The 26,230-nt window shown below is 39.8% G+C and overlaps 1 protein-coding gene across 8 annotated transcripts in view; it reads left to right on the top strand.

The window, feature by feature from the left end:
- FAT1 (FAT atypical cadherin 1) overlaps positions 1–26,230 on the top strand; it is a 148,612-nt gene that overhangs the window by 37,480 nt on the left and 84,902 nt on the right. For 7 of the 8 annotated variants that reach the window (XR_012158655.1, XM_073341873.1, XM_073341878.1 and 4 more), the window contains exon 3: positions 14,197–14,511. Coding sequence is in view for 7 of the 8 variants with exons in the window: in XM_073341873.1 (XP_073197974.1) it covers positions 14,197–14,511 (315 nt within the window). In the remaining variant the exon portion in view is untranslated. Of the gene's footprint in view, positions 1–14,196; positions 14,512–23,058; positions 23,124–26,230 lie in introns of those variants that run through there. The other variant, XM_073341877.1, reaches the window with a different exon arrangement.

The raw sequence follows: 26,230 nt of genomic DNA, 5'->3' as shown, positions 1-26,230 counted from the left end.
ATCTTGCTACCATCTGTTCATAGTAGAGAAGTGAGGTAGTCCCAAACAATTCTGCTTCTTAAGTTTTATGTCAGGGTTTTGGTTCAACTACATGCTGGAGCATTCTGGGTTGTCCAGTTTTGTTTGGAAGCAACATTTTACTGTGTATGCATTTTCAGTTGCTTTACTTTGTGGTATTGAGGCTGTCGAGATTTGAAGCCTGTCTCTTTAGCCAGATTCTTTAAATATTAACCTGATCCTGTATAAGTAATGCAAAATGTAATATTTTCATGTTTCATGGTATCTTTGCCTTAATAAAAAGTTTCAGAACAGATACTGATATACATAATTCTTCTGCTAAGGGGGCTTTCTTCTACTGTAGTAACAATATGCAGAAATAGTCTCATTTTCATATAGTATGAAGGGAGGGTGGAGAGAGGGAGTGCCACCCAGCCACACTCTGTTCCCAGCTGCAGCCCTGGCTCTGCTCCCGGCTACAGCTCCTGACCGCAGTTGATGGGGAGAGGGGAGGCGGACAGGTTCCATTACTGATAAAGTGGGGGAGGCGATGGAAAAAGTTTTGGGGCCACTGATATAGCAGTTTACAACATTTAACAGCTTTGAAAAATACGTACTCACATCACAGTTACTTAATGTGTTGACACTAGACCAAATTCTACTCTCTTTTCCACTAAGTTCAGTGGAGTTGTTTGAGGTATAAATCAGGACTGAATTTGAACTGTTTTATTTTATTAATATTGAGGTTCTACTTTGTTCAGTTAGTTTTAAAATAGAGCATTAGATATGATCATGCAAATGTTGCTTATATTTTTCTGTACAGGTCACTATATATTGTAGAGGAATATGCAGTAGTAGCAAGTATTGTGTTAAAGCAAAATCATCTTATGAAACAGACGTGAGTGTATTTTTCTGCTGCAAAAAGTATATGTACCCAACTGCACCAATGGCTAGTAGATAATGTATACTCCAAGCACCTCATTCCCTCTGGAGTAGTGTTCTGCCCCCTCTCTCATATACCTGTTCCTACTTAGAAGAGGAGAAGGTCCAGTCATGCTGTGAAGACCCTTCCAGTGCAAAGTGGAACCGTCATCTACCTGTTAATGAATTTCTTAGTGCAGACGCACTTCAACTGTAACAGATTGCCGATATTGCTAGTGATTAGTTACTAGAAACTGAGAAAGTTATGTATACTAGAGAATGGGCAGTTTGATATTCTCAAGGACTATTAGAACAGTTACCAGTATCCTCTTTCATTTATTAACCCTGTCTAAGCAGGATATATTAGTAACTGGTTTAGGTAAATGTTAGCATGAATATATACAGCTATATTAAAGAATCATCTTTAGTGGTAACTAAAAAAATCTTTGGTTTCAGAGTAACAGCCGTGTTAGTCTGTATTCGCAAAAAGAAAAGGAGTACTTGTGGCACCTTAGAGACTAACCAATTTATTTGAGCATGAGCTTTAGATAAGCTATTACCAGCAGGACAGTGGGGTGGGAGGAGGTATTGTTTCATGATCTCTGTGTGTATATAATGTCTGCTGCAGTTTCCACGGTATGCATCCGATGAAGTGAGCTGTAGCTCACGAAAGCTCATGCTCAAATAAATTGGTTAGTCTCTAAGGTGCCACAAGTACTCCTTTTCTTTTTAAAAAAATCTTTGTTGACATCATTTAATTTTCTTTGTATGTTTACTATGTCTTTATTTAAGGCTGAAAAAGAAATTGAAATTCCAGTATACTCTTATTTCAAAGTGAATTAGTTATATAAACCTGCCCTTGCTTTATTTATTCCTAGCTGCACCAGCAAAACATTCTTCTGAGAGTCCTTTGAAGCAGAAATTAGAAAGTGTAGGAACGAAATCTTTATGTATTTTAATACCCTTCTCCTGACTTATTGAGAGGGGAATATTGAATCTGCAATGCTGCATAAGACCAGTTCATAGAAAACTTATTAAATTAAGGAGGGTATATTTTATTTAATTATAAAATTTAAACATAAATATGACCAAAAATTATTAAAATTGGAGAAAAAATCAAATGACCTGAAAGGTGAGGTAATATTATCTAAGGACTGCTGTGGTAAATTAGAGAATCTCTAAATATACACCCCACTGCATTGTTGGGTTACATCCTTTTTTATCAGTCTTTTAAATTGCTTTTGAAAGCATTAAACTTGAATACAACTTGAATACATTTAAAATGAGAACACAATTGAATTCTTTAACAAATTAGAAATGTTTTATGTTGTTGTAAGATTCATCTTTGCTCAGACATAAAATAAATGGGCCACTGAAATGTCAAAAAAGTATACAAATCAGTGAAAATACTTGAAACTAAATTGATTTCTTAATTATGCACATTCATACTTTTCTTATAAGTTTGCAAACAACTAATTTGCATGAATTAGTAAATTGGCTGGCATTACATTGGCTGGCTGTTGCTAAGTTACCAGTCTCCTTATTTATGCCCAGTTAGAAGTTTCTAGAGCAGAGGAAAAAGCATGTGCACATGTAATTCAAAAATTGCAAATAAAGATTATATTTTGAAACAAAGGCAATTTTAAATCAGTTTTAAGAAATCTGATAGGTGATTTACCTGTGTAATCCATCTTTATTGATGATAAAACTTAAACTGCCTAGCATTTGAGAGCAAATATTTTCTGTATGGCTATCGCTCCTTATTCTTCAGAAAAAAATATCAAATAATACTTTCTATTCAAAGTATATATGTGATATAAGTAAAGAAAGGGAAAGGCCAGCATTTTTTGGCTCAGTTATGCTATCAAGACATTATTTAAGTCAGCTTGTGTGTCATTTTTAAAAGCTCACATTGACCACCACAGATCTTCAACATTTTAGGAGTTTAGACTGTGCCTCTTTTGGCACTCTGCCCTGTTTATACAGTAGACAAGCTGACATTTTACTTTAGCAAAAGGAATCTCATTCCATTCCTTCTTTAGCAGGAGATTGCTTCAAAGAGTTCACAGCACTGAGATTTTGGTCTTTTCAAATGACATTTTAAGTGCTGAATAGTTCCTTGTCTCCATGACGGGACATTACAGCTTAAGTGCTATGGGGCAATCGTTTTGCCTAGTTTAAAGATCCAGTAAGATTATGTGGTGGGGTTTTTTATGTGGTTGGACAAATAATATGCAGTTTTGTTGACATTACTCTTGGATGTTGTTTTAGTGAAACTGCAGACAAAAGGCTCAATTGTACCTTACAAGGAATGCCTCACATTGGGAGGTGTGGGGACTTGCACCACCCCAGATTGAGGGCATGAAATAATTTTACTTTTGGGAATTCTGTAGGTTAAATGTTTTCAGACTCCTTTCCAAAGGTAGAACTCCTTCTGGCATACAAGACTGTGGCTGTCCATGGCAGTGGCTCAGGGTTGTTCCCTTTCTCTTACCCACCCTTGGCACAGTCAGGCATAATCTAGTCTAACGAATCTTCTAGAAGATTCGTTAAATTTTCAAAGGATCAGAAGCATGGAAGTGGCTATAACTTTACAGTAGTAGTCATTTTACATTTTTACACACTGTAAACAGAATATACTGGACTGTTATCTCCGTGTGTTAGAAATATAGGTTGTCAAGGTTCCTTCCCCACTCTGAACTCTAGGGTACAGATATGGGGACCTGCATGAAAGACCCCCTAAGCTTTTTCTTACCAGCTTAGGTTAAAAACTTCCCCAACGTACAAACTTTGCCTTGTCCTTGAACCCTAGGCTGCCACCACCAAGCGTGTTAAAGAACAGGGAAAGAGCCCACTTGGAGACGTCTTCCCCCAAAATATCCCCCCCCAAGTCCTACACCCCCTTTCCTGGGGAAGGCTTGATAAAAATCCTCACCAATTTGTACAGGTGAACACAGACCCAAACCCTTGGATCTTAAGAACAATGAAAAAGCAATCCGGTTCTTCAAAGAAGAATTTTAATTAAAGAAAAGGTAAAAGAATCAGCTCTGTAAAATCAGGATGGTAAATACCTTACAGGGTAATCAGATTCAAAACATAGAGAATCCCTCTATGCAAAACCTTAAGTTACAAAAAGACACAAAAACAGGAATATACATTCCATTCAGCAGAGCGTATTTTACCAGCCATTAAACAAAAGGAAATCTAATGCATTTCTAGCTAGATTACTTACTAAGTTTTTACAGGAGTTCTGAGTCTGCATTCCTGATCTGTTCCTGGCAAAAGCTTCACACAGACAGACAGACCCTTTGGTCGTTGTCCCCCCCGGCCCTGGTCCAGCTTTGAAAGTATCTTGTCTCCTCATTGGTCATTTTGGTCAGGTGCCAGTGAGGTTATCTTAGCTTTTTAAGCCTTTACAGGTGAAGGGGTTTTGCCTCTGGTCAGGAGGGATTTTATAGCACTGTATACGGAAAGGTGGTTACCCTTCCCTTTATTTTTATGACATAGGTAAATACATTAAATCAGGGGTGGGCACATTTTTTGGCCCGATGGCCACATCTGAGTATGGAAATTGTATGGTGGACCATGAATGTGCACGAAATTGGAGGTTGGGATGCAGGAGGGAGGGGAGGACTCTGGCTGGGGATGCGGGCTCTGGGGTGCAGTAGGGTGGGACTGAGGGGTTCAGAGGGCGGCAGGGGGATCAGGGCTGGGGCAGGGGATTGGGGCCCAGGAGGGGGTCAGGGGTTCAGGCTCTGGGCGGCGCTTACCTCAAGCAACTCCCGGAAGCAGCAGCATGTCCCGCCTCCTGCTCCTACGTGGAGGCGTGGTCATGCGGCTCTGTACACTGCCCCGTCCGCAGGCGCCGCCCTTGCAGCTTCGATTGGCCCTGTTTGCTGGCCAATGAGAGCTGGGGGGAGGTGTGTGGAGCCCTCTGGCTGTCCCTATGTGTAGGAGCTGTAGAGGGGATGTGCCGCTGCTTCCGGGAGCTGTGCGGAGCAAGTCCCCAACCCCGCTCCCTGGCAGGAGCTTGAGGGCCGGATTAAAACGTCTGAAGAGCTGGATGTGGCCCCTGGGTCATAGTTTGCCCACCCCTACATAAAATGAAACGTTTTGCCTTCTATCCATCTACCTTGCTTTCCTTTACCATGTCTGATGGTGAGTATGAGGCTCTAAAGGACACGTAACACATAGAATCACACGTGCCAACTCTCCTGATTTGTCTTTGTCCCTACTTGAAGGGGAAACAGTTGTGATGTTCCTCCTTGAAGCCTCTTGAGACTGCTGAACAGCAGACAAACACTGTCTCTCCTCCTTTTCCAGATGGTCTTCACTCCTTCACCCTGCTGGTGCTGCTTCTTCTTAGTAACTTTACAGGTCAGTGAGGCATGTAGGATGAGGAGGTGGTAAAGAGGCATCAGGAGCTTTCTCCCATCTAGCCAGCCTTGGTCAGGGGCAGCAGCAACCTTAAGGTTAGGGCCAGGGAGAGGAGGAACTCATAAACTGCAAACGGAGATGCAGAGGGAGTTTAGGAAAGGGAGAATGGCACAGGAAGAGACAAAAGTGGGGAATTTTGTGAAGAGGAAGAGAGAGAGAAATACGTCTTGCCAAGACAGAGGAGGAGCAGGCCAGCAAACATTCCCATCTAATCTAGTAGTGGTAGGGGCCACACTTCTTCCAAACTGCCCCAGAAAGACACAAACAGGAGCTAGAATTCCAGATTATTTGGATCAGTGAGGTGAGACTGTGTGGGTATATGTACTTGTGTTCAGGTGCGGAGGATGAATTAATAGGAAAATCCAAATCTTACTAGGATTTTTAACGAAACCATATAAAATGGGATTACCCCCATCATTCTTTGTATAAATTTGCACTGAAACATCATTATTGTAACATCATTATATCATATATTAAGGTGATGTCATTATGTAATATAAAAAGGCAGAGGATGCAAATGTTGGAGGATATCTCTCTTGCTCTATTTTTTTCCCCTGGACCTTTGTTATTGTAGAAGAGTGGAGTTTTAAGAACAGCCGGAAAATTGTATCTATTTTGAAGCCGTTATAATGAACAGAGAAATTTTGGTAGCCTTATTCATGCTCCCCAGAAGTCCCATCAGTATCACTCAAGGAGCATGGTACTAATGAGCATCATATAAGTATCAGAATCTGTCCCTACGTGATTCATACACTTAAAAACACCAAAAAACAAAAAAAGAACAAACCAGAAATTTGACCAGAATAGCCACACAGTCATCTGGTGGCCATGGGCCTTCAGGTTGATTTGAACCTATTTTTCAAATATTGGCAACTGTGCATAGGAGAAATACAGCTGTGCATACATGTACGTAGCAGGGAGGGACTGGATGAGAGAGTGAATTTCAATAAACATTAAGTTAAAGCCGCCTCCTGTTTTTTTCTTTTGCTACTTGAAAATGGGTAGTATACAGCTTAAATAATGTTTTGTACTTTTATGTCTCACTAATGAGATAAAAGATAGCATACTGTTTTGCTGTCAATACAGACAAGTGGCAGTAGGGAAAGCATGCGTCTTGGTTTGTAATAGATTTAATCTGTTTAATTTTTAATCCTTCATTTGAACTGTCTATTGAAGGTCATATTTGATCAAAGTATATGTTCACGCAGTTTTCAAAATAGTACTGCTGTTACTTCATATAGCAGTAACAGGCTTTAAAAGTGGCTGAGGAAGGTTTTGATTTACCAAGCTTATTAGAATTTAGATTAATTAAGTTTGTAATCAGATTTCAAGCATCATGTTCCAGGCCAGGGATTTCTCTTTGTTTGTTTCAAATGTCATTCCCAGGGCAAGCTCTGTTAAACTGCATTTTCATGCTTTGCCGAGAAATGATTGCAGGTTTTGATTTCCATTACAGAGTCATTAATATTGTTAATGAGAGTTTTCGCGGATAAGCACACTTAAGGAGGATCATCCTTGGGAATTGGGAGTATTATAGTTGGAGCATTTGTTAATTGGTTGGAATTGGTGTATATAAGACTGTCTGCCCTTCGTTAGATTTATACATTTATTCTTGGTTTATTAGTGACTTTGGTCATAGTGGTTTGGGCTATTTAATTTAAATTAGACATACTATTAAGACCTTGAAAATTCACATTTTTGTCAACAGTTCTTTTTTGTTGAGAATGAGAAATGTACTGCATTTTAAATAAATCCATTATGGCTTTTGTAACCTACAGCATCCATGATATTCTCCAAATTGTGAAGTGGCTAAAACATGTGGCCCCGGTGGTGAAGGAAAAAGAGGGTTGTACCTCTCAACCTCCAATCCTAATTCCTCAAATATTGTGCTCTTGGGGTAATTTATTCTTCCAGATCGATGCTATCCCATTGAATTAATTTAGGATCATCCGCTCTTACTGAGCGTCTCTTACTGAAGTCATTAGCTCCAGTGGGAGCAAGATCTGGCCCTAAGTTTGCAACTGTGTGTAAATGAGGGAAGAACATGGCCCCATGCTCAGCTCTAATTGGAGAACACTAGTGAATTTTCTTAACTCTAGGTTAGTATTTTTTTTTCCCAAAAGGAAATATCAGTTCTGATGTCCCTTTGCAGATTACAGTCTAGGATAAGATTCATCACATAATTATGTTTTCTTCTCACTAGTCTAGGAGTAAAACCCTAATTTTGTCCTGATCTCTTGAAAGGCTGAAGAACTTCTTCATCTCGCCTAGAGAAAAAGGGTTTTGGAGCTTCAGATTTCACCATCCCCCCAACAGAGCTGTATTTGATGGACAACAATTCTTTAGCAGATACAGAAACTAAAGAAATTTTTAATAGTGATTTTCCTTCTTTGCAGAATGCAACTAGGTCTAGGGGCAAGATAGGGAAGGGAGCATAGCATTGTAAAAAGGCAAGATTATCAGGCTGCCTAGGCAAAAATGGGTGAAGAATTCACTGATAAAATTTCCTTTCTATGAAAGAAAAGTGATAAGAAGTAGTAGTGCCTATCTGTAAAGTGTTTAAAATGTAGGGGAGGCCATTCAACCACCTTCCATTTAAAAACTGCCTAACACTGAAAGATATTAGTGATGCTTATGAAGGGCCAGATTCTTGTTTACATAAAACTGCTTTATACCACCCTGGCAGCGTAAAAAGACCTTTCAGTAGGTGTCAGTGTAACTTAGTCCCACTTTCAAGACCTCATTACACTGCCAGATTGATGTAAAAGGGCCTTAATATAAACGAGAATCTCACACAGTATGTGCATTTTGATGTTCTACCTTTCCTCTTCATTCTGAAATACTGGCTTTACTGTCAGTGTGATATGAAAAATCGTCCTTCAGCATCTTCATCTTTTGTCATGAGAGCAGGTCAGTTGGAGGTGTGTTAAGGGAAAATAATCAGAAATATAAATCCCAAACTCTATATGGTGGTGAATGTTCTATATTTATGTGAATTAAGCACTTGTTAAAGTGATGGATTTGCAGCATGGATTAGAGCCAAGTGTAGCACAGTCAGGAATTGAAATTTACATTTATCTAAAGTCCAGCACTTGCTATATTTGTTCTTGGACCCATGCCAAAAAAGCAATGGAAGATGGAGGGATAAATGTAGATCTAATGTAGCTTAAGACCTGATACCTTGTAAACCACCAGAGCTAAAAACAAATATATATATTTTTTTCATACTGCTGAAGAGGTGGAAACTCTACCCACAGCTATCCCAGTGGAAAGAGCATTTATTTACTGGACTTGGCTGGTCACAAGGTATCAGAAATCACACCTTTCTGATTCTTTCTTCTTCTTAGTATTTGAAATGAAACATAATTTTTGTGACTGCTCTCTTGAAAACCACTGGAGCTCTAATCCAATGATTTACTAGGTCTGAAAGCTTAGAATGCTGGCTTCCAAATAGCATAAAGAATTAGTCTAGCTAGCATAAAGCATTAGTCTGCTCTAAAACTGCGTGAGATGGGCTACTAGAATAATATAGTAAAGATTGCAAAGAGGAATAGTTGGCAGACCAGCACAAGACCTTTAAGGACCAATTCACTTTTGGGAGCACTGGTCCTGGACTAGTGATAGGGAAGAAAATATTGTTATCTTTGTGAAAAGCATCTTCATCCTGGTTTAGCTTGATCTGTTCCAGGCCTGTAACTTCATGAGCAGAGCTTGAAAAATCTATTGAATTGTGTGTGTTTTTGTGTGGTCCAGTGTCCCTTGAGATTTAAGGTGCGACTATTAGTGTTATTCTTTTATTGGTGATTTAAAACATTTAAGGTCAGATCTGAAGGAGAGGGGCTGGTAAGAGATTTTAACGTGTGGCTTTGTGCATAGTTTCTGATACAAACTGGACTGTGATTTTTAAACTATTGAATGTATTTTGGGTTGTATATTTCTGTAGGGGGAGCCCTGGAAAAAATCTGGCTTGTCACAGCCAGAATTCCTCCGGGGGGAGTGCACATTGGATTAGTAGCTCTGCCCCATTTTGAAAGATGTACTCCTCAGAGCTGTCCTGGTGTAAAGGGGGAAAGCTGAGTCATACCCTCGCACTTACCCCTCCCATATCCTTTTCACCAGGTTAGCTCTACTAACCAGGAGTAGTGGGTCTGGTTCCAAAAGAAATTGTGGCTGACCTGTGTGCAATGTGTGAGGGAAAGCTGCTTGGCCTCATTTCTTCCAGCTCCCTTTTGCATGTACCGTATACTGAAGCAGTGGTTTTTTGTATTTTCGTTTTTAATATTGTCAGACTAACTTAATTCTTAGAATGTATGTGTCCATTTGTAATGAGGTATCTATCTTCTCTAATGTGCCTATCACTGATAGCTGTTCTGAAGTGAAGGGAGGTGGAGAAGTTTGTTTTTCTACTATATTTTGTTTGCAAATTTGAGGAATCTTCGCATCAGGTAGTGTTTTTTTTTTTAACATTAAGTTCAGGTCCCAATACAGATATCAGTGTTGTTGTTTTCTCAACTGTTCCATAGAATGAACTTCTTTCATACTTGTTTAATCTGATTCAAACTTTTAAACAGCAGTCCTATTGAAGAAATATTTGTTCAACAGTTTGGGATTTGTTCCAACAGGAAAAAATGGAAGAATGATTCATTTCACTCTCACTGTCAGCTTAGGTAGCTCAGGTTTCCGGATGCTAATCACTAATGCAGACTTACAGTGCAGGTGACCCTAGAGCAAGTTAAAATTGGAAGAATTCTGAAAGCCAACACTATCCTGTTGGGTAGACATCTGTGCTAGATGAGTTGTTCACTGGTTAATTAATCAGTAGCACTGTAGGTTTGTCATTGTAAATTTTCACAAAAATCATAGCTTTGTCAAAGTGAAGAGTTTGTAGAAATCATCTTATGGACCCAGACTGAATTTGAAATAAAACTAAACATAAATGTACTAACATTTTCAGGAGTGTCATGTTTCTGGTTGTTACCCTGATAATCCTTTTATATTAGAGTTGCCAGGTGTCCGATTTTTGACTGGAACACCCAGTTGAAAAGGGACCCTGACAACTCCGGTCAGTGCTGCTGACTGAGCCGTTAAGAATCCGGTTGGCAGCACAGTGAGGCTGGCAGGCTCCCTGCGGCTCCCGGAAGGCTCCTAGGCGGAGGGACGGCCATGGAGTCTGTGTGTGCTGCCCCTGCCCCAAGTGCCGGCTCAGCAGTTTCCATTGGCCTGGAACCGTGGCCAATGCAAGCTGTGGGGGCAGTGCCTGCGGCCAGGGGCAGCACGTGGAGCCCCATGGCCACCCCTTTGCCTAGGAGCTGGAGGAACATATCACTGCTTCCAGGGAGCCACCTGAGATAAGCACCATCTAGAGCCTGTGCCCCTACCCCCGTCCTATGAAAAGGAGCAAGTGAGTGAGGGTGGGGGAGAGTGGGGGGGTGGGGCCTTAGAGAAGGGGAAGGGCCTTGGGAAAGGGGTGGGGCAAGGATGTTCAGTTTTCTGCAATTAGAAAGTTAGCAACCTATTTTATATGGTTCCCCTCTGAATCTAGGTTTCTTTTGTTTTTGTGCAAAAACATTTTTCTTGTTTAAATAGTAGATTTAAAGTTTTCAGGTGTTGGAGAGAGATGTCAAGGGAGCAAGACTTTGACAGTCTGTCTGTAGCTAGGAGTCACCATAACTAAGGAGAGGAGGTGGAATTTGTAAAAGGGGGTGGGTGAGTGCCTTGAGGAGGTCTGTCTTAAAGTCTACCCTTCTGAGAATTTTAAAACCATACAGGGCCATTTTAATATTAATCTGCCATTTTATTTTGAGATAGCCAGTGTTAAGAATGCAGGGGAGGCATATTATGATGATAGTTGCTCAACCTAATAAATAAGCGTGCCACTGCATTCTACACAAGCTGCAAGCAACAGAGAAGCCCTGCTAAAAGCCCTGCTAGGAGGGAATTAATGTAATCTAGCCTTATGGTCAGTAGGGCATGTAGCTTTTGCGAAGTTGCCACAGGATAAATAAGGGCACAGCCTGCACAGATTGTACAACTGAAACTCTTGCATGCCACATTCAGCACATGGGGTTTCTATGGAAATGCTGTGGTTAAAAGTGAAGTCAGGATTCTTAATCTGGTTCATTAACTCTCAAGTAAGTCTTCTTAATAAGTAAAAAGACATAAAAAATACAACAGGAGTAAATAATAAAAATAGATCCTGGACATTCGGGGGGAATACAGATCAGACAGATACACTTAAAAATAATTTATGTTCTCTGTGATATTTAGATATTATGCTTGCAGGATGAAGAGCATAGCTAATTGGCAACTGCTTAACAGAGATACAGTGATTGCATATTATGATTATGGTTTTTTGAAAGAAAATCCTAGGTAAACAAAGTACAAATACAAAATAGAAAAGTAGAAAATATAAAATACCAACTTATTTTAAAGTAATACCTTATCTTTTCAGTACTTTGCTGGTATTAGTGGATTCCTCTGCAAAAAGAAAAAGTACCTAGACAGACACTATTATCTATTTTGTTTTTAAGAGCATCCTATACATAATATAATTTAATATACAGAACTCTCATTTGCCCTTGTCCTTTACTCCAGCCCTACCGCTTTCTACATTTCACACAACCAGTTTCCCTAGTGACATCTGGTGGTAATTCTAAAATGTTGAATACTGTGTTTGAAATGATGTGCATTTCTGCTTTAACAGTAAAAGGTTACTTGAATTTTCTTTCTTGTATTAGAAGCTAGCTTTTTCAGAAAATAACCCTGCTTTCATTTTGGATTCAGGGTTTTCATCATCAGACTCTCATGCAATTTTCCGTAAGGACAAAGACACAATTAAGAGTTTGAGAAACTGTTAATCGTATTATCTTCTGCATCGGCCAAATTGTGCTCTCTGTTCATACTACTCCTAATGGGACCTCAGTGGCAGTTATGTTTGGACCATAATTTGTCCTCAGATACACAATCTGAAGATATAAATTTAACAATGTTTAAACCTCTTAGAGTAGTTTTGGTGAGGGGCAATATTCCCCCCCACCTATTAAAAGCAAACATTAATTATGTTTAATGAAGGGAGAGGGGTTACAGTGCCCCTAAAGCAGGGGAAATGCAGCAGTACTATTTTTACAAACATCATGCTCCAGAAGGTACACTCATAAATGTGTGTTTACCTCGATCCAATTTTACTGACAGCATGCATGAGCAGAACAGATAGGCACAGGATAGTAGAAAATATTACATGCACATCATGTAAATGTGTCCACAATCCCAAACCTAGCTGGCATGTCACTGTTCTGGCTCATTTGGGCTCCAATCACGATTAGGTCTTTATTCATTACTGTAGCATAAAAATAATGATGATGGTTAATAATGACCGGCCTTCACGGTGCCCCTTTATGATTATCACATACTGTTGCTTTTTTTTGGTCCCTCTCTTTGTAGATATTAAGGTGTTTTTATGTCAGGTCCTCTTTGGGTCTAGCTAGAAAATGATGCCTGGGAGAAGAGAGTCTGGATGATGTAAGAAAGATTGGCTCAAAGGAAAGAGGGTGAAATGATTTTAGTGTGTCCTGCTCTTTGAAACCTTTTGATATTATCCCACTTGTCAAATAAATTACATTATATGCCACATTCTTGGCATGGAAACATATACGTTATAATTTTACCTTGGGCAGTAAGATGCGTGTAAAATAGTGCTGTATGTATTTTCCCTTTATTGGGTCAGATTTTGGTATCCTTGTTCCGACAAACTCCTGTAGATTTGGGAGGTAAATTGTATTAAGTGTGTATTCTGTAGCTGCTCCTCTGTTTCTTTAGAAATAGTGAATTTTAGATCTTTTTGGGATACGCAATGAGGGTGAGAGGAGCACCTTCATTTGCCAAAGTAATGGCAAACACTGTAGCTAAGGCTGAGAAGGGCAACATAAACCTCTCTCTATTTTCAGATTTCTCAAAAAGGTTGTGTATATGGATTCAAGTATTTATACACATTAAGAAACATTCATTTACATAATTCACGCAGACACATAGATACATATGAGTGTATATGTCACCAAATTTTAAATAAAAACAGGAGTACTTGTGGCATCTCAGAGACTAACAAATTTATTAGAGCATAAGCTTTCATGGGCTACAGCCCACTTCATCAGATGCATAGAATGGAACATATAGTAAGAAGTTACAGAGAAGGTGGAAGTTGCCGTACAAACTGTAAGAGGCTACACACATACAGAGATCTGCTTACTGTATGTTCCATTCTATGCATCTGATGAAGTGGGCTGTAGCCCACAAAAGCTTATGCTCAAATACCTTTGTTAGTACTCCTGTTCTTTTTGCGGTTACAGACTAACATGGCTGCTACTCTGAAACCAAATTTAAATAGGTTCTCACTAATTTAAATGGTGATAAATAGTTCAAAACCTTGGTACTAAATCAGTTAGATAATTTAATACAGTGTTAAACTCTCATTGTCAGGAGTGATGAATTGAGAGGGTAAATCAAATCCCAAAGACTTCAGATAACTCATAATTAATATCTTCTGGGCAGAAATAGTTTCAGGAATGATGTTAAATGATCAGATAATTCTCAAGAGAGGTTAAAAAAGAAAATAGATTTATAAATATTGAAACAATACAATATAAAAATTCAGACCCTTTTAGTACTAATTAAGGACGTTCATTTTTAAACTTTCAGGTTAACCCTACACACACGCACACAAGAATCTGTGCCATTCATTTGTGACTTTTGTGTTGGATTTGGTGGGGGGGGGTTAAATTTTTTTTTTTAACTTTTTATACTTATGGAGCATTTAATATTGTTGCTTTTTTCCGTTCTGTTGAACAGGTGTAATAGAGACAGCTGATCTGCTGGACCGTGAGACTACCTCACATTACTGGTTAACTGTTTATGCAACAGACCAGGGTGTTGTGCCTCTATCTTCCTTCATTGAAATCTACATAGAAGTTGGGGATGTTAATGATAATGCTCCGCAGACAACAGAACCTGTTTATTACCCAGAAGTCTTGGAGAATTCACCTAAGGATGTATCTGTCATTCGGATTGAGGCATTTGATCCTGATTCCAGCTCTAGTGAAAAGTTGACCTACAAGATTACAAGTGGAAACCCACAGGGATTCTTTTCAATAAACCCCAAAACTGGTACGTGTATATCATAGCTTTATGTGACATGTGTATCAGTTAATTTATTGTCCTGTGTAAATGCTGTGGAATGGACATAATTAAGAAAGTATTTTTTACCTATTGAGTAGCTTTTTGATTATAATGTTCTAGTCATACTTTGACATCACACAGTTAAAGAGAGAACCAGATTTCAGTGATTTTTAAACTTGTTGGGCGTAATATGACCCTCATGTAATTTTCTTTCAAGTTGTTGTGTTTATTTTTTCCACTTGAGATTTTTGTTGACAGGCAAATCGCATAGGGACGATTATCAACCATTTTCTCATACAAGTAGTTCCACTGAAATCAATATGGACTGCCGTCCTTGTGTAACTGTTCACCTGTGTAAAGAGTTAGTAATCTAGCACATAATTTGAAAATGGTAAACTGGAGAATGTTGTTATTCTCAAAATGTACCAGATACAATTCTGTTGCAGTGTTATGGCTAACATTTGGGGGCACCTAGAAATATTGCAGTTTCTACAGAAGCATAAATAGAAGAAATGGGTGATGCTGAAATTAGAAGTACTGAAATGTGTGTAAGAATGGAGAGATGGGAAGCTAAATCCTGTTGTTAGTTTTAACTGAAACAGAACAATGAACTAAAAGAAAGTAAATGTTACTTAGAACAATGTAAAGGTTACCCAATAATATCTGCCTTTGGATGACTGTAGAAAACATTCAAGATATGTATGCTGTTTTTTTCATTAGTCTTTACAAAAGGTACAGGAAGTGGTGCAAATGCCGAGACTTGTCAATGATTCTTAATTTAATCATATATCATTGCTTAGGGCACAGCTCTGCATTGTATGTGGGAGGTATGTGCAGCTGCTATGTTACAGTGGGAGTCCCAGGAAGCCCTTCTGACTGAGTCAACCAGAAATGCCTCCTGGGTATCCAGGGAGGTATATACTGCAGCTGTGCTTTGTCTTCACCCACACCCTGCCTCCCTTTCTGGGCAGGTTAGTATTGCTTGCATTGCTAGTACAAGCAGTGGTTTCACTCTCCAACCACACAAAGTCTAGGGAACAATGGAAGTAATTCTGCATTTCCCTCCCCTACCCTCACCCCCCACTGCCCTTGTCCATTCACACAGGGGCTAGTCACAGGGGATTCAAAGGACCAAAGCTTAAAGTTAAAATCCTATTTCTAAATCTAAATAATATAATTGGGAAGTGGTGATCACAGACTAACATAGCTATCCTGTACCTTTGCTCCCAGCCTTACACAGATGGATGACATCTGACAGGAAGTACAACAGTATAAAAAAGCATAAATAAATTAAACTATAATGCCCTAACCAAAATTTTTGTGCCTTTTGTTGCTTATTCCGTTTCCATTTCTTTCTCCTTTTTCTCTCCATTCATGGCTGACCCATTATTTCCATCACCAAAACACATTCTCTCCTGTCACTGTGTCTACTCTTTTTCTCTTGTTTTGGTTTCCCCTTCTCTGTTGTCTCTGTAAAGCAACATTTCCTTGGTTCACATTCTCTATTTCTTGCTTGTCTCTATTCTTAGTTGTCCATCTCCTTGCTTTCTTTTATGTCACATTCTTTCTTCTCCTTCTTTTGTCTCAGCATTCCTCATCAGTCTCTCCCCTCCCTCTACATCACTAGTGGCCAACCTGTGGCTCCAGAGCCACATGCGGCTCTTCAGAAGTTAATACGCGGTTCCTTGTATAGGCACCGACTCTTGGGCTGGAGCTACAGGCGCCAACTTTCCAATGTGCTCTGGGGTGCTCACTGCTCAACCCCCGGCTCTGCCACAGGCCCTGTCCCCACTCCACCCTTCCCTCCCCCTCCCCTGAGCCTGCTGTGCCCTCGCTCCTCCCCCCGTCCCCCCAGAGCCTCCTGCATGCCACAAAACAGCTAATCGGGAGGTGTGGGGAGGGAAGAGGGAAGGTGCTGAATGGCAGGGCTGCCAGTGGGTGGGAGGTGCTGGGGGCGGGGGGGAAGGGGAAGCTGATGGGGGGCTGCTGATATATTACTGTGGCTCTTTGGCAATGTACGTTGGTAAATTCTGGCTCCTTCTCAGGCTGGCCATCCCTGCTCTGTATTATTACTTAGCATAGACAGCACATTACAAATTTTAATTAATTATTACACTCAAAAATCCAGGGAGGTAGGCAAATAAATATTATTGCTCCTATTTTACAGGTGGGAAAACTAAGGCAAAGGAGGTTAAGTGGCTTGTCCAAGTCTTCAAAGAGCATTTGGGTCAAAGCTGGCATTAGAGAGTAAGAATTCCTTATTCTCAGTGCCATGCCCCCAAAAGGCCTTAGGCTCTCTGCCTGACTGTTTGGTTTTAGAGTATTGATCTGCACCAGATCCCCAGTCAGTGATCAAGATGCATTTGGATTGAGTTTATGAGGGCCATTGTCTTCCAAGTATCCATTCTCTCTCTTGGAAATCAAATATACTTTGATTAGGCCCTGTTTAGGGCTAATTTTTTTCAAATGGATTAGAATGTAAAAAAGTTTCAAAATGTCTTTAAAAGACACTAGATATTGTGTTAACTACAGAATGCAATTTACATCATTCTATAATAGAAAGGTCATAAGTATTTTAATTAAAATAGGACTGAACTGAGCAGTACATCTGGGTACAAGTGATCTCATTATGAGCGAGATGGTAACCTGCTCCACTTGCCTACATAGTGGATATAAGAGGGTTTAAATGGTTTAAGTTGCTTCCTTATAAGGGCTACTGAACCAAGAATTACTGCATGGGGAAAAGCGGCCTTCATGGTGCACCTATGCTCCCTCCCACATGGATAGACAGAGGTGGAGAGAGACTTAACTCTGCTCCACCACACCATCCAACATCTGAGCCATCACAGAAGGGGAAGTAAATGGTGCCAGATAAGGGGCTGGTGCAGATGACTTTCTTCCTTCGGGGAAAGGGGAAACAAGCATGCATTATGATTCTGTGTGTCACAGTTCAGCCCCTGATCTGCTCTTGGGACTGCACAGCAATGTGAAGCCCTATAGGTAGCATCTTGTGGTAACTCAGGTCAAGCCCTATGTTAATAAACCAGGAATAAATGATCAAATTATTATTAATGGTATATGCTTTAGAGCCATTATGTTATAATTCTTAAAGTGTATACTGGAAATACGCTTGAAATGATTTCAGATTGTCACCTACTCTTTGAGGTATGGACTGTCTTTTTTATTCTGTTTGCACAAGTAACACAGTGGGGTCCTGCTCCACGACTAGTGCTCCTAGGTGCTGCTGCAGTATAAATAATAATAACCTAGATGTAACCTGTGCTAACACAGTGGTTCTTGTCCTCTGCTGGTGGCTAATCCGTATACAGAGCTTTATGGGTCTGTTAGCCCTGGTCTACACTACGGGGGACGGGGTAGGGGGTCGACCTAAGATATCTTAGGTTGACTTACCTGGCCGTGAGGACGGCAGCGAGTTGACCGCTGCCACTCCCCCTTCGACTCCACTTCTACCTCTTGCGAGCTGGAGTTCCGGAGTCGACTGGGAGCGCGTTCGGGGATCAATTTATCGCATCTAGAAGTGTTAAGGAAAAGTTAGTATATGTGCATATGTGACTCCATTTTGGTTTGTATTAGGTATAATTTGTAACAGACGAGACACAAAAAATTGATCACTACCCACCGATCTGCCAGGTAGTGAGGACCTGCCCTTACAGCCTTTACACTAAGGGGCCTTGTTCTTAGGCTATGTCTACACTACAGGTGAGTCCAAATATAAATCGCAGTGTAACCATGGTATGGCAGCGGAGGCACGACTCATGTACATACCCACCAGTTTCAGGTGGGTTGGTATGTGGCATGGCTCAAGCATTCTCCTGCTGCTGCTACTACCTGTGCTACCATAGCAACGTGGTTATTTATACTTGTGCTAGTTCATTGAGAGTTAGCGTGCAAATGTGTATATATACACAAGTAGGGGAATCACACCCCTTGCTTGTAATGTAGACATAGCCTTAGCGTCATGCAGGAGAGGCTTATATTTTTTAGATCCCAAGGTCTTGAGTTCAGTCCTCACAGACAATCACCTATCTAGGGGTGTCATGTTGCATGACCTTAAAGTGCAAATAAATCTATTTTCATAACTATTGGTGAACTGATCTTTGTTCAACAAGTGGTACCTGTAGAAGTGGTATCTCCCATGTGCCTAAGGAAGTCCAGGTATCAGATATCGTCTCCTTCAGTAAACATTTAGTAGCCCTTGGAAGCAATTTCTCTGATTATGTTAATTACTTATAAACACAACTGTGCATTTTTAAAACTTTTTACTAACATATTTCCTTATATTGTAAAGAGAAATGCTATGCAGTAGCTCCATATGAAATGAGAAAGCATAGCACATTTCCTCTTTATATGCAACAGTTTCCTACCTTATTTACTTCAAGTACATCTGTGCTTTGATGAGATTAATGTATTATCATGTTTTTGGATCTTGGAGTTCACTTGTAATGAAGAAAGCTGCTGCACAAAGAAGCTAGCCAGCAAGAATGAGACTAGTATCATAGTATTGGTCATTTAGCAACTGACAATCAAAGCAGAGATTAATTGCAAAACTTTCTTGGTCTTAGACTGTAGCCAAATATGCAATCCATGATAACTATTCTATGGTTTTGATCATTTAATCCATCAGTATGAAAGGATGACTTTCCCGATTCACTAACACATGTAGAGCCCTTCACTGTTCCTTCATTCTTCTTTGCAGAAATGGATTAAGGCTAAATATGGCCCAGGTTAACCAAAATTGTGGGACTCCAGACCTACTCAGAGATTTTGGAAGAAGGAGGTTGAAATAGCAACATTTAATAGCCTTTCAGAATATGTGGCTCAGGCCAGTCAATCAGTTTGATCCTACCACTGCTCAGAAATGGAAGCCAGAGTGGAGAGATTGTACTTTGTCCTTATAGCATCTTATATGTATATATTGCTTTTTATTCTAATGGTTGTTCAGCAGTGTGTCTGAATTTACCTATTACTAAAATGTAGCCACTTCTGCTGTGTTCCACCCAGATGTTTAGCAGAAATAATTGAGTACCAAAAAATCTGGACTCCTGTGACTGAGGTCCACCACTGTAGGCTCATGTTCAGATCTTTTATTTTCCCCTGATATGTCTGATAGGGAGCATTTTACCCATTTTCCCTACCCATTAAGTGCAGTCCAGTTATTCATTTTCTGATTCTTAGCACTGGAAGCATCTTATAGCAAGGATTTGTAGCATAGTCACACAATATCAATTAGTTACTAGCTTTTATATATGGAAATGTGGAGTTTCTCTGTTACTTTGAGAATGGGGAGCCAAAGTCACAAAGATCCAGTTTTTCAAATAAGAAATTGCTGGATTCATGTTGGCAAACACAACTGACTAAACACATTTGACTCTGATCCTTTCCCCATTGCTTTATTAGCAATTTACTACAACTGGGAGATTTCAGATATTATTATGGTCTTGTTATAGTGCTGGCCCTTTAAGGGAGTCAGATGCCTAGCCTAGTCTACCTATGCCAAGCTCCACCGAAGAGAATGAGCCAACCTGTGTCCACCTGGGGATAGTTAACTGCCTAAGTAGATAGAAGGCAGTTAATTAATTAATTAAAAAGCACATGGACCTAATAGAAAGCTTAGGAGAGAGAGCTCAGCTGAAAAAAGTTCCTGAGAAGAAAGGAAGCTCCAGGGGAGGGGAGCTCCTAGGGAATCTGAACTAGGCAAAAGCTCTCCAGATAAGGATGCCTGGGAGAGACCCTAAACAACCAGGAGAGAGACTACAAAGCTATACAGCCTGAGGCCTTACAGTAGAAGGAGCTGCTGCTGGAACCTAGAGATATTTTGTTTTGGGACTTTAAAGTTCTATGCAGGCTCTGAAGTAAAAGCCTTTAAACCCTTGTACAAGTGCTTCTTTCAGCAAGCTTTATTTATTGCTGTAGAGTGGCTTCTCCTTGACCGAGATGTTTGTGACCTCAGTGTCCCCTTATTAAGGGGAGAAACTGAGGCTGGCCACAGCAGAGCAACGTCTAGTCACAAGGGGGTGCTTGGGAGGCAATGAGGCGCCTTCTAGAGGTACAAATTGCTATATAGGAGACAAATGTATAAAAAAACTCCACAAAATGATATAGCACTAACCTTTTACAAATACTGCCAGCTTACAAAGAGACTATTTAAATACAAGCATAGTGCTATAGTTGAGTAGAGGAAAGAGACTTTTTCCAGTGGTGCATTTCAGTTGGGGAAGAAAGTCTAAAACAAGATGAGTTTTGATGTTTCTTCATATCCATTCCTTCACCAACATACTGGGACCCCCTGGAACAATACATTTACTTGAGATTCAGAGAAATGTGTGTATTTGAGATGCTATATAGCACCCAGCACTAAAACAAGTACTACTAGATTCTCTACTTCCAAACCTCCTGTTTGCCTTAGGATAGCTAAATAAAAGTACAGAACTGGTGGAGTCAGGAAATCTGACTTTGTGTTTGCCTTGATCTTTGACAAGTCACTTAATCTTCATTTTACAGAGGACTTATATTTATCTATTCTACAGGGGTTTGGTGAGTGTATTCGTGAATTCTTTTGTAAAGCACTGTATATTTTTGTTTATGATTTATTTTACATAATGCAATTACTTTAAATTATATATTTCCTTAAGGTAAAATCCCCTTGTGGCAGGATGCTGTTTTTCTATTATTACTTCCTGTAATTTTGTACTGTGTCTGTTATTTTTTGTTAGCCTGAAAACTCCACTGAAAGGAAAGGGTTGAGCTTTAACTGACTAAGTAATAATGGCTCAGCAGGTAAAACACTTGAGTATTGTTAATTACCTCTGGCCTAGAGCCATTAAGTTGTAGTCCACAAACAAAGGGGTTTGATTGACTTTTGGCAGGGCAGCCTCTGAATATATGTTTCACATGGATATGTTAGTTCTGCTGTACTGTGGTATAAACCAGGCTCTTTGTTAAAGAATTCAAGCTGTATTATAACTCAGGGTATGTCTGTGCTACAGCGGCACGGTTGCTGTGCTCCAGCTACGTGACTGTGTAGTGCTTGTGTTATAGACACTTGCTACTCTGCCGGAAGGGGCTTTTCAGTCACTTGTACCTGAGTGTCTACCTAGGCATGTCTGCATTGGGGCATAGGTCGTCTTAACTATGGCTCTTAGGGTGTGAACTTTGGCACCCCGAAGTGAAGTAGCTAGGTTGACCTATGGTTTAGGTGTAGACCAGCCTTAAGAGTGAGACATGAAAGGATGATATTTTGAGCTGTCTGGAAAAGAGGCCTGTGCTGCCTTCTGTTACTTGGAGGGCGTGCATTGGGAGGGTGGGAACAGCATTGCCAGTCCATGTTAGGACAGAGGGCCACAGTGCAAATGGGGTACCAGTTACCTTGGTAGCTGATTTCCACCAAGTATATCATTGAGCATGAGGCTAGAATCCTGTTCGGCTGCCAGAGAGGTGAAAAGGCTGCATGCACTCTCTTCCCCAATAGAGATCCATCTATTCAGACAGGGATTTGTCCATTAGAATGGAGAATAAAATTAATTTTTGCTAGATTGATATGTCTAGTCTTTTCCCAAAGGAATCCTGCCTCATTCAATGCACAGGACAGACTGCATTCTGAATGAATTGGGCATGTGCAATGAATGACACTACTGTCTGTAGGAATCTCTGCCACATTTTGTTGTAGAAGTCAGGTAGTGTACAGAGAATGAGACGGGATTACAGGATGAGAAAGGATGGTCTCCTGTGCAAGGAAGTTGAATGCCACCCTGGAGAATTGGATTCTGCCTCTGCCACAGAGTTCCTATGTGATCCTAGTCAATTCACTTAAGCCCAAATTATCACAGGTAGTCATTAATTGTGTTTTCCTTGTTTTCTGGGTGCCCAATATGAGACATCTGGGGTTAGATTTGCAGAAGTGTTGAGTGGTCATAACTGCAACTGAAGTCAGTTGGATCTGTGCTTTGTGAACATATAAAATGTTATGATGATGCTAAGAACTCTGAAAAATCCGGAAGTAGCTATCTTAATCTGGGCAGCCAAAATTAGTGGACACTGACAATTTTTGCTTTAATCTCTGTGCACCTCAGTTCTCCAGCTATAAAATGGGAATAAAACCACCTAAACTCTTATGTCATGAAGTGTCATGAAGATAAAATGCATTTGTTTCTGTGAAATACTCTGATACTATGATGAGAACACCATAGCCATACCCATAAAGAAACTAATAATTTTGTATTCAGTACAGGGTTTGGATGGTAGGTGGCAAATACAGCTGGGAGCCACACATTGAATATGGAGGATAAAAGGAAATATTGAATAGCTATCTATTCAGTGAGCATAATCCATCTTGTACACTGAATGAGTCAGGGGGCTGTAGAAAAACTGTGTGTCATGTAATTAAAGACCACAGGGTGGGCTGATTTAAATCACCAACCAGGAAATCTTGATTTAAACAATTTATTTTAATCATGTTTCACATTGGTACTTCTAGCTAGTTGATGTAATCATCTCACGCCTACTTTTTGTTCATAGACTGGAAGAGAGAGAGAGAAACTTTTTCTGCTTTTTGAACTCCCAGTTGGTTGCTTAACTTTGAGTGAACTAGTCACTGAACTATTTGAAAATACTTAAATGAAGGAAACATTCTCTCCGTACCTGTAGAAGAAGCTAGTGCTTTCAAACGCTGACTTAGCACTTCAAACTCTGGTTCCAGATGCTCAGCAAGTGACTTCAACCAATTCAGTCATTTGGCTTTCTTTGGACTTTGGCAGCAAACGTGTCACTTTGTGTGTGTGTGTTTAAAAAAAATGATTTGAATAGATTATAGTAAGGTTAGGGCTTAAGGCAGGTTCTAATAATTTCAAATGTACTTTTATATAGTTTTTTAAAATAAATCTGTATTTAATTTTTATTAAAATATACAATTTTAAAAACCTGCTTTATTTCTTTGTTAAAATCATCCATTTTTTTAATCCTCCCTGAAAGAGGAGGGATACACACAAAGGGAGCGAATTAAGGTTGCATAGGCAGTGTTAATCCTGGTATTTCCTAACTTGTGAGTGCTTGAGTTTGCAATCTTAGTGTTCTTTTAAAATAATCTTTTTGATGTAACACTGATAGTTTTGCTGCACTTTTTTGGTTTGATTTGTGTTTGAATGTTGTTGTTTTTTAAAAAAGTCTGATAGGAATTTTGCTAATGTGTGGCAGCTCCTGTAGTTCAAACCATAGCCTTTGGACCTTAAAATGTGCATAACATTTGAGCACGAAAAAAGTGTTTGAATTAAAGGCTTTTTTTTTTATTTTATTTTATTTTATTTTTTTTTTAGAAAATGTCACCTTTATTTTTATACGTAAAGTCCCACCGTATAATGCAGATTTAATTTAAAAAGTTTAGCCTCAGACAATGAGATTAAAATTTTGGACATGCTTAGTGTAAGGATTCTCCTGTCAATTGACTAGTCTTTGCTAATCCTTAGAGTATTGTGAAGTCATAAAATGCTAATAGTCAGTGGGTATAATGGCAGATCATCCAGGTCACATGCTCATATCAGTTTACAACTGTTCCTAACATTCAAAGCAATGTCAGTTTGCTGTGGCTGATCCGGAGACTGAGCAAAGTGTAATAGGAAATGGCTACAGCTGCAAACAACTTCCAAGGGTTTCCGATATTGTTGGAGAACTGCTTAGTTAGGAAATGAAGGCCCTGTGGCTACAGTGGGGTATATACTTCTTTTTAACAAAGGAAATCTCCATTGTTTAACATTGTGGCTCTTCATCCTGGTTGAGCTAACATTTTCAAAACTAGAATCAAACATTTTTTGTTAAATCATATGCTAAATCTTCTGAAAAACCAAAATTGCATTTAGCTGCGATTTTTAGCTGTTCAGATTGTGCCAATATATTCCCTATCCATTTCTGCCACAAATCTCGGAAGGTATATAGTAATTAGCTGTTGCTTATTTGACATATATGGGGGAGAGGAATAAATGAAGATGTGCAGTCTTGCTATCTTCAGGTCAAATTTTTGTCTTATTGAAATTAATAGGCTGCAAAACTGCCATTTCAGTCAATGGGGATTGCACATACAGACTGAGGTCAATATATAGCCCTGCATTTGAAGACAGAATTTAATTTAGCACAGGACTACTGTTCTTTATAAAAGTACTAGCAAGCGTTTGAAGATATGTGACTAGACTATTGACAGATTTATTTCAGACATTGTCTGTAGTCTTTTAAATGAATATTTTTTTTTAAATATAGTTCTACTATATTCTTTTTTAGAAAAGAGGTGGGGTATGAAGCAAGAAAAATAAAGAAAATGAAAGAACACCACTACCCCAGAATTGTTGTCACTCTAAATTGCAACAGGATAGGCCATCTTGTGGCCTGGCTTAAATAGCATTGCAGAGGCATAAGGAAAAATAAGATCCCCTTCCCATGCTATTGTGGAACCACTTCACATCCCTGCTGCAGGCATGGTACTATGTACTTGGAACTCTGCTTGTGTGGAGGGGGGTTGGATGCCATCACAGATGAGTTGAGCTAGAATGTGGAAATAATAGTAATCATAGCACATTGGAAAGGTAGAAAGCACATTACCACCTTTGGAATCAAGAAGAGTATCTTGCCTTTCTGAGGTATGGTTCCTTCCCTGTTGGATGGTAAGTACTGCTCCTTGCACAGAGCTGATTTTTGTAAGTGCACAGTGTAGACCCAGATGGAAAATTGAAAGCCCTTCCCATGAAAAAAAATTTGTGTTTCTGAAAAACATTTTGCCCCAAAATGGGACGAAAAGTCAAAACCACATTTTTTTTGGGAAGGTTTTTTGATAAAAATTCAATTTCATTTTGTTTTGGATCTTCACAAGTAAAGTTGACAAGAGCCTTCCTGCCTAGCTGCTGGAGAGTCAGAGTCCACAGTTCCAGCACTGGAGGGGAAGAGCACCCAGGTTGGTCTTCCAAGGGCTTGGGGGCAGATGGAGTGCCTGGGCTGTCTGGTGCTCCAGCCCCAGAATTTGCCCCTGGCCACTCAGCTTAGCAGTCCTCCAGGAAAGTTTTTGTCAGTTTCACTGACAGAAAGTGAAATGACAAAAGTCCTCTAGCAGGGTACCATCAGTTTGATTTTGGTTGTGCAAAAAGGGCATTTTTTTTTTCTTTGTCAGAAAAAAATTTGTCAGAATTTCTTTTTAATTCTGTCACCGTTATGTATACACACTATTAAAAGCATTTGAAAAGAAAAAAATAGGACAGATTTCTGTTAGGTTGCACCTATTTATTTCATGTTTGCATAGATATGAGAATACACCTCTGCTGTTTTGGATTGTCTTTATTTGAGCAAACACAATCAAGTTACAGGACTTGCACTGAGAATTAAAGACCAGCTAGAAGGAGCAAGTAGTCTCATATGTAGGCCTTCCCCTTGTTGCTTTCAAAATGTGCTCACTACAGCATCCATGGAGTGAGTCCTTGATGATGAAGGAAAAGGGTACTTGTTGCATTTAAGTTGGTTTTTCTATCCCCCATCTCCCCCCAAATGGGAGTAGAGGGGGATGAAGGGGAAGTTTGTGGAGAAGAGGAGGAAGCAGCTGGGCTTACTCAGGAGGAAGGCACTGCCATTCTTTCTGACCGGGAGACTGAGACTGGGTGGGTGGAGTATTTTTCCCCATACAGAACTTACCAGGATTGGGTTGGCAGCACCTACCCAT

This window comes from Lepidochelys kempii, chromosome 4 (assembly GCF_965140265.1).
Source record: "Lepidochelys kempii isolate rLepKem1 chromosome 4, rLepKem1.hap2, whole genome shotgun sequence".
NCBI lineage: Eukaryota > Metazoa > Chordata > Testudines > Cheloniidae > Lepidochelys > Lepidochelys kempii.
The sequence above is the reverse complement of the archived record's forward strand: the minus strand, read 5'-3'. Positions and strand labels throughout refer to the sequence as shown.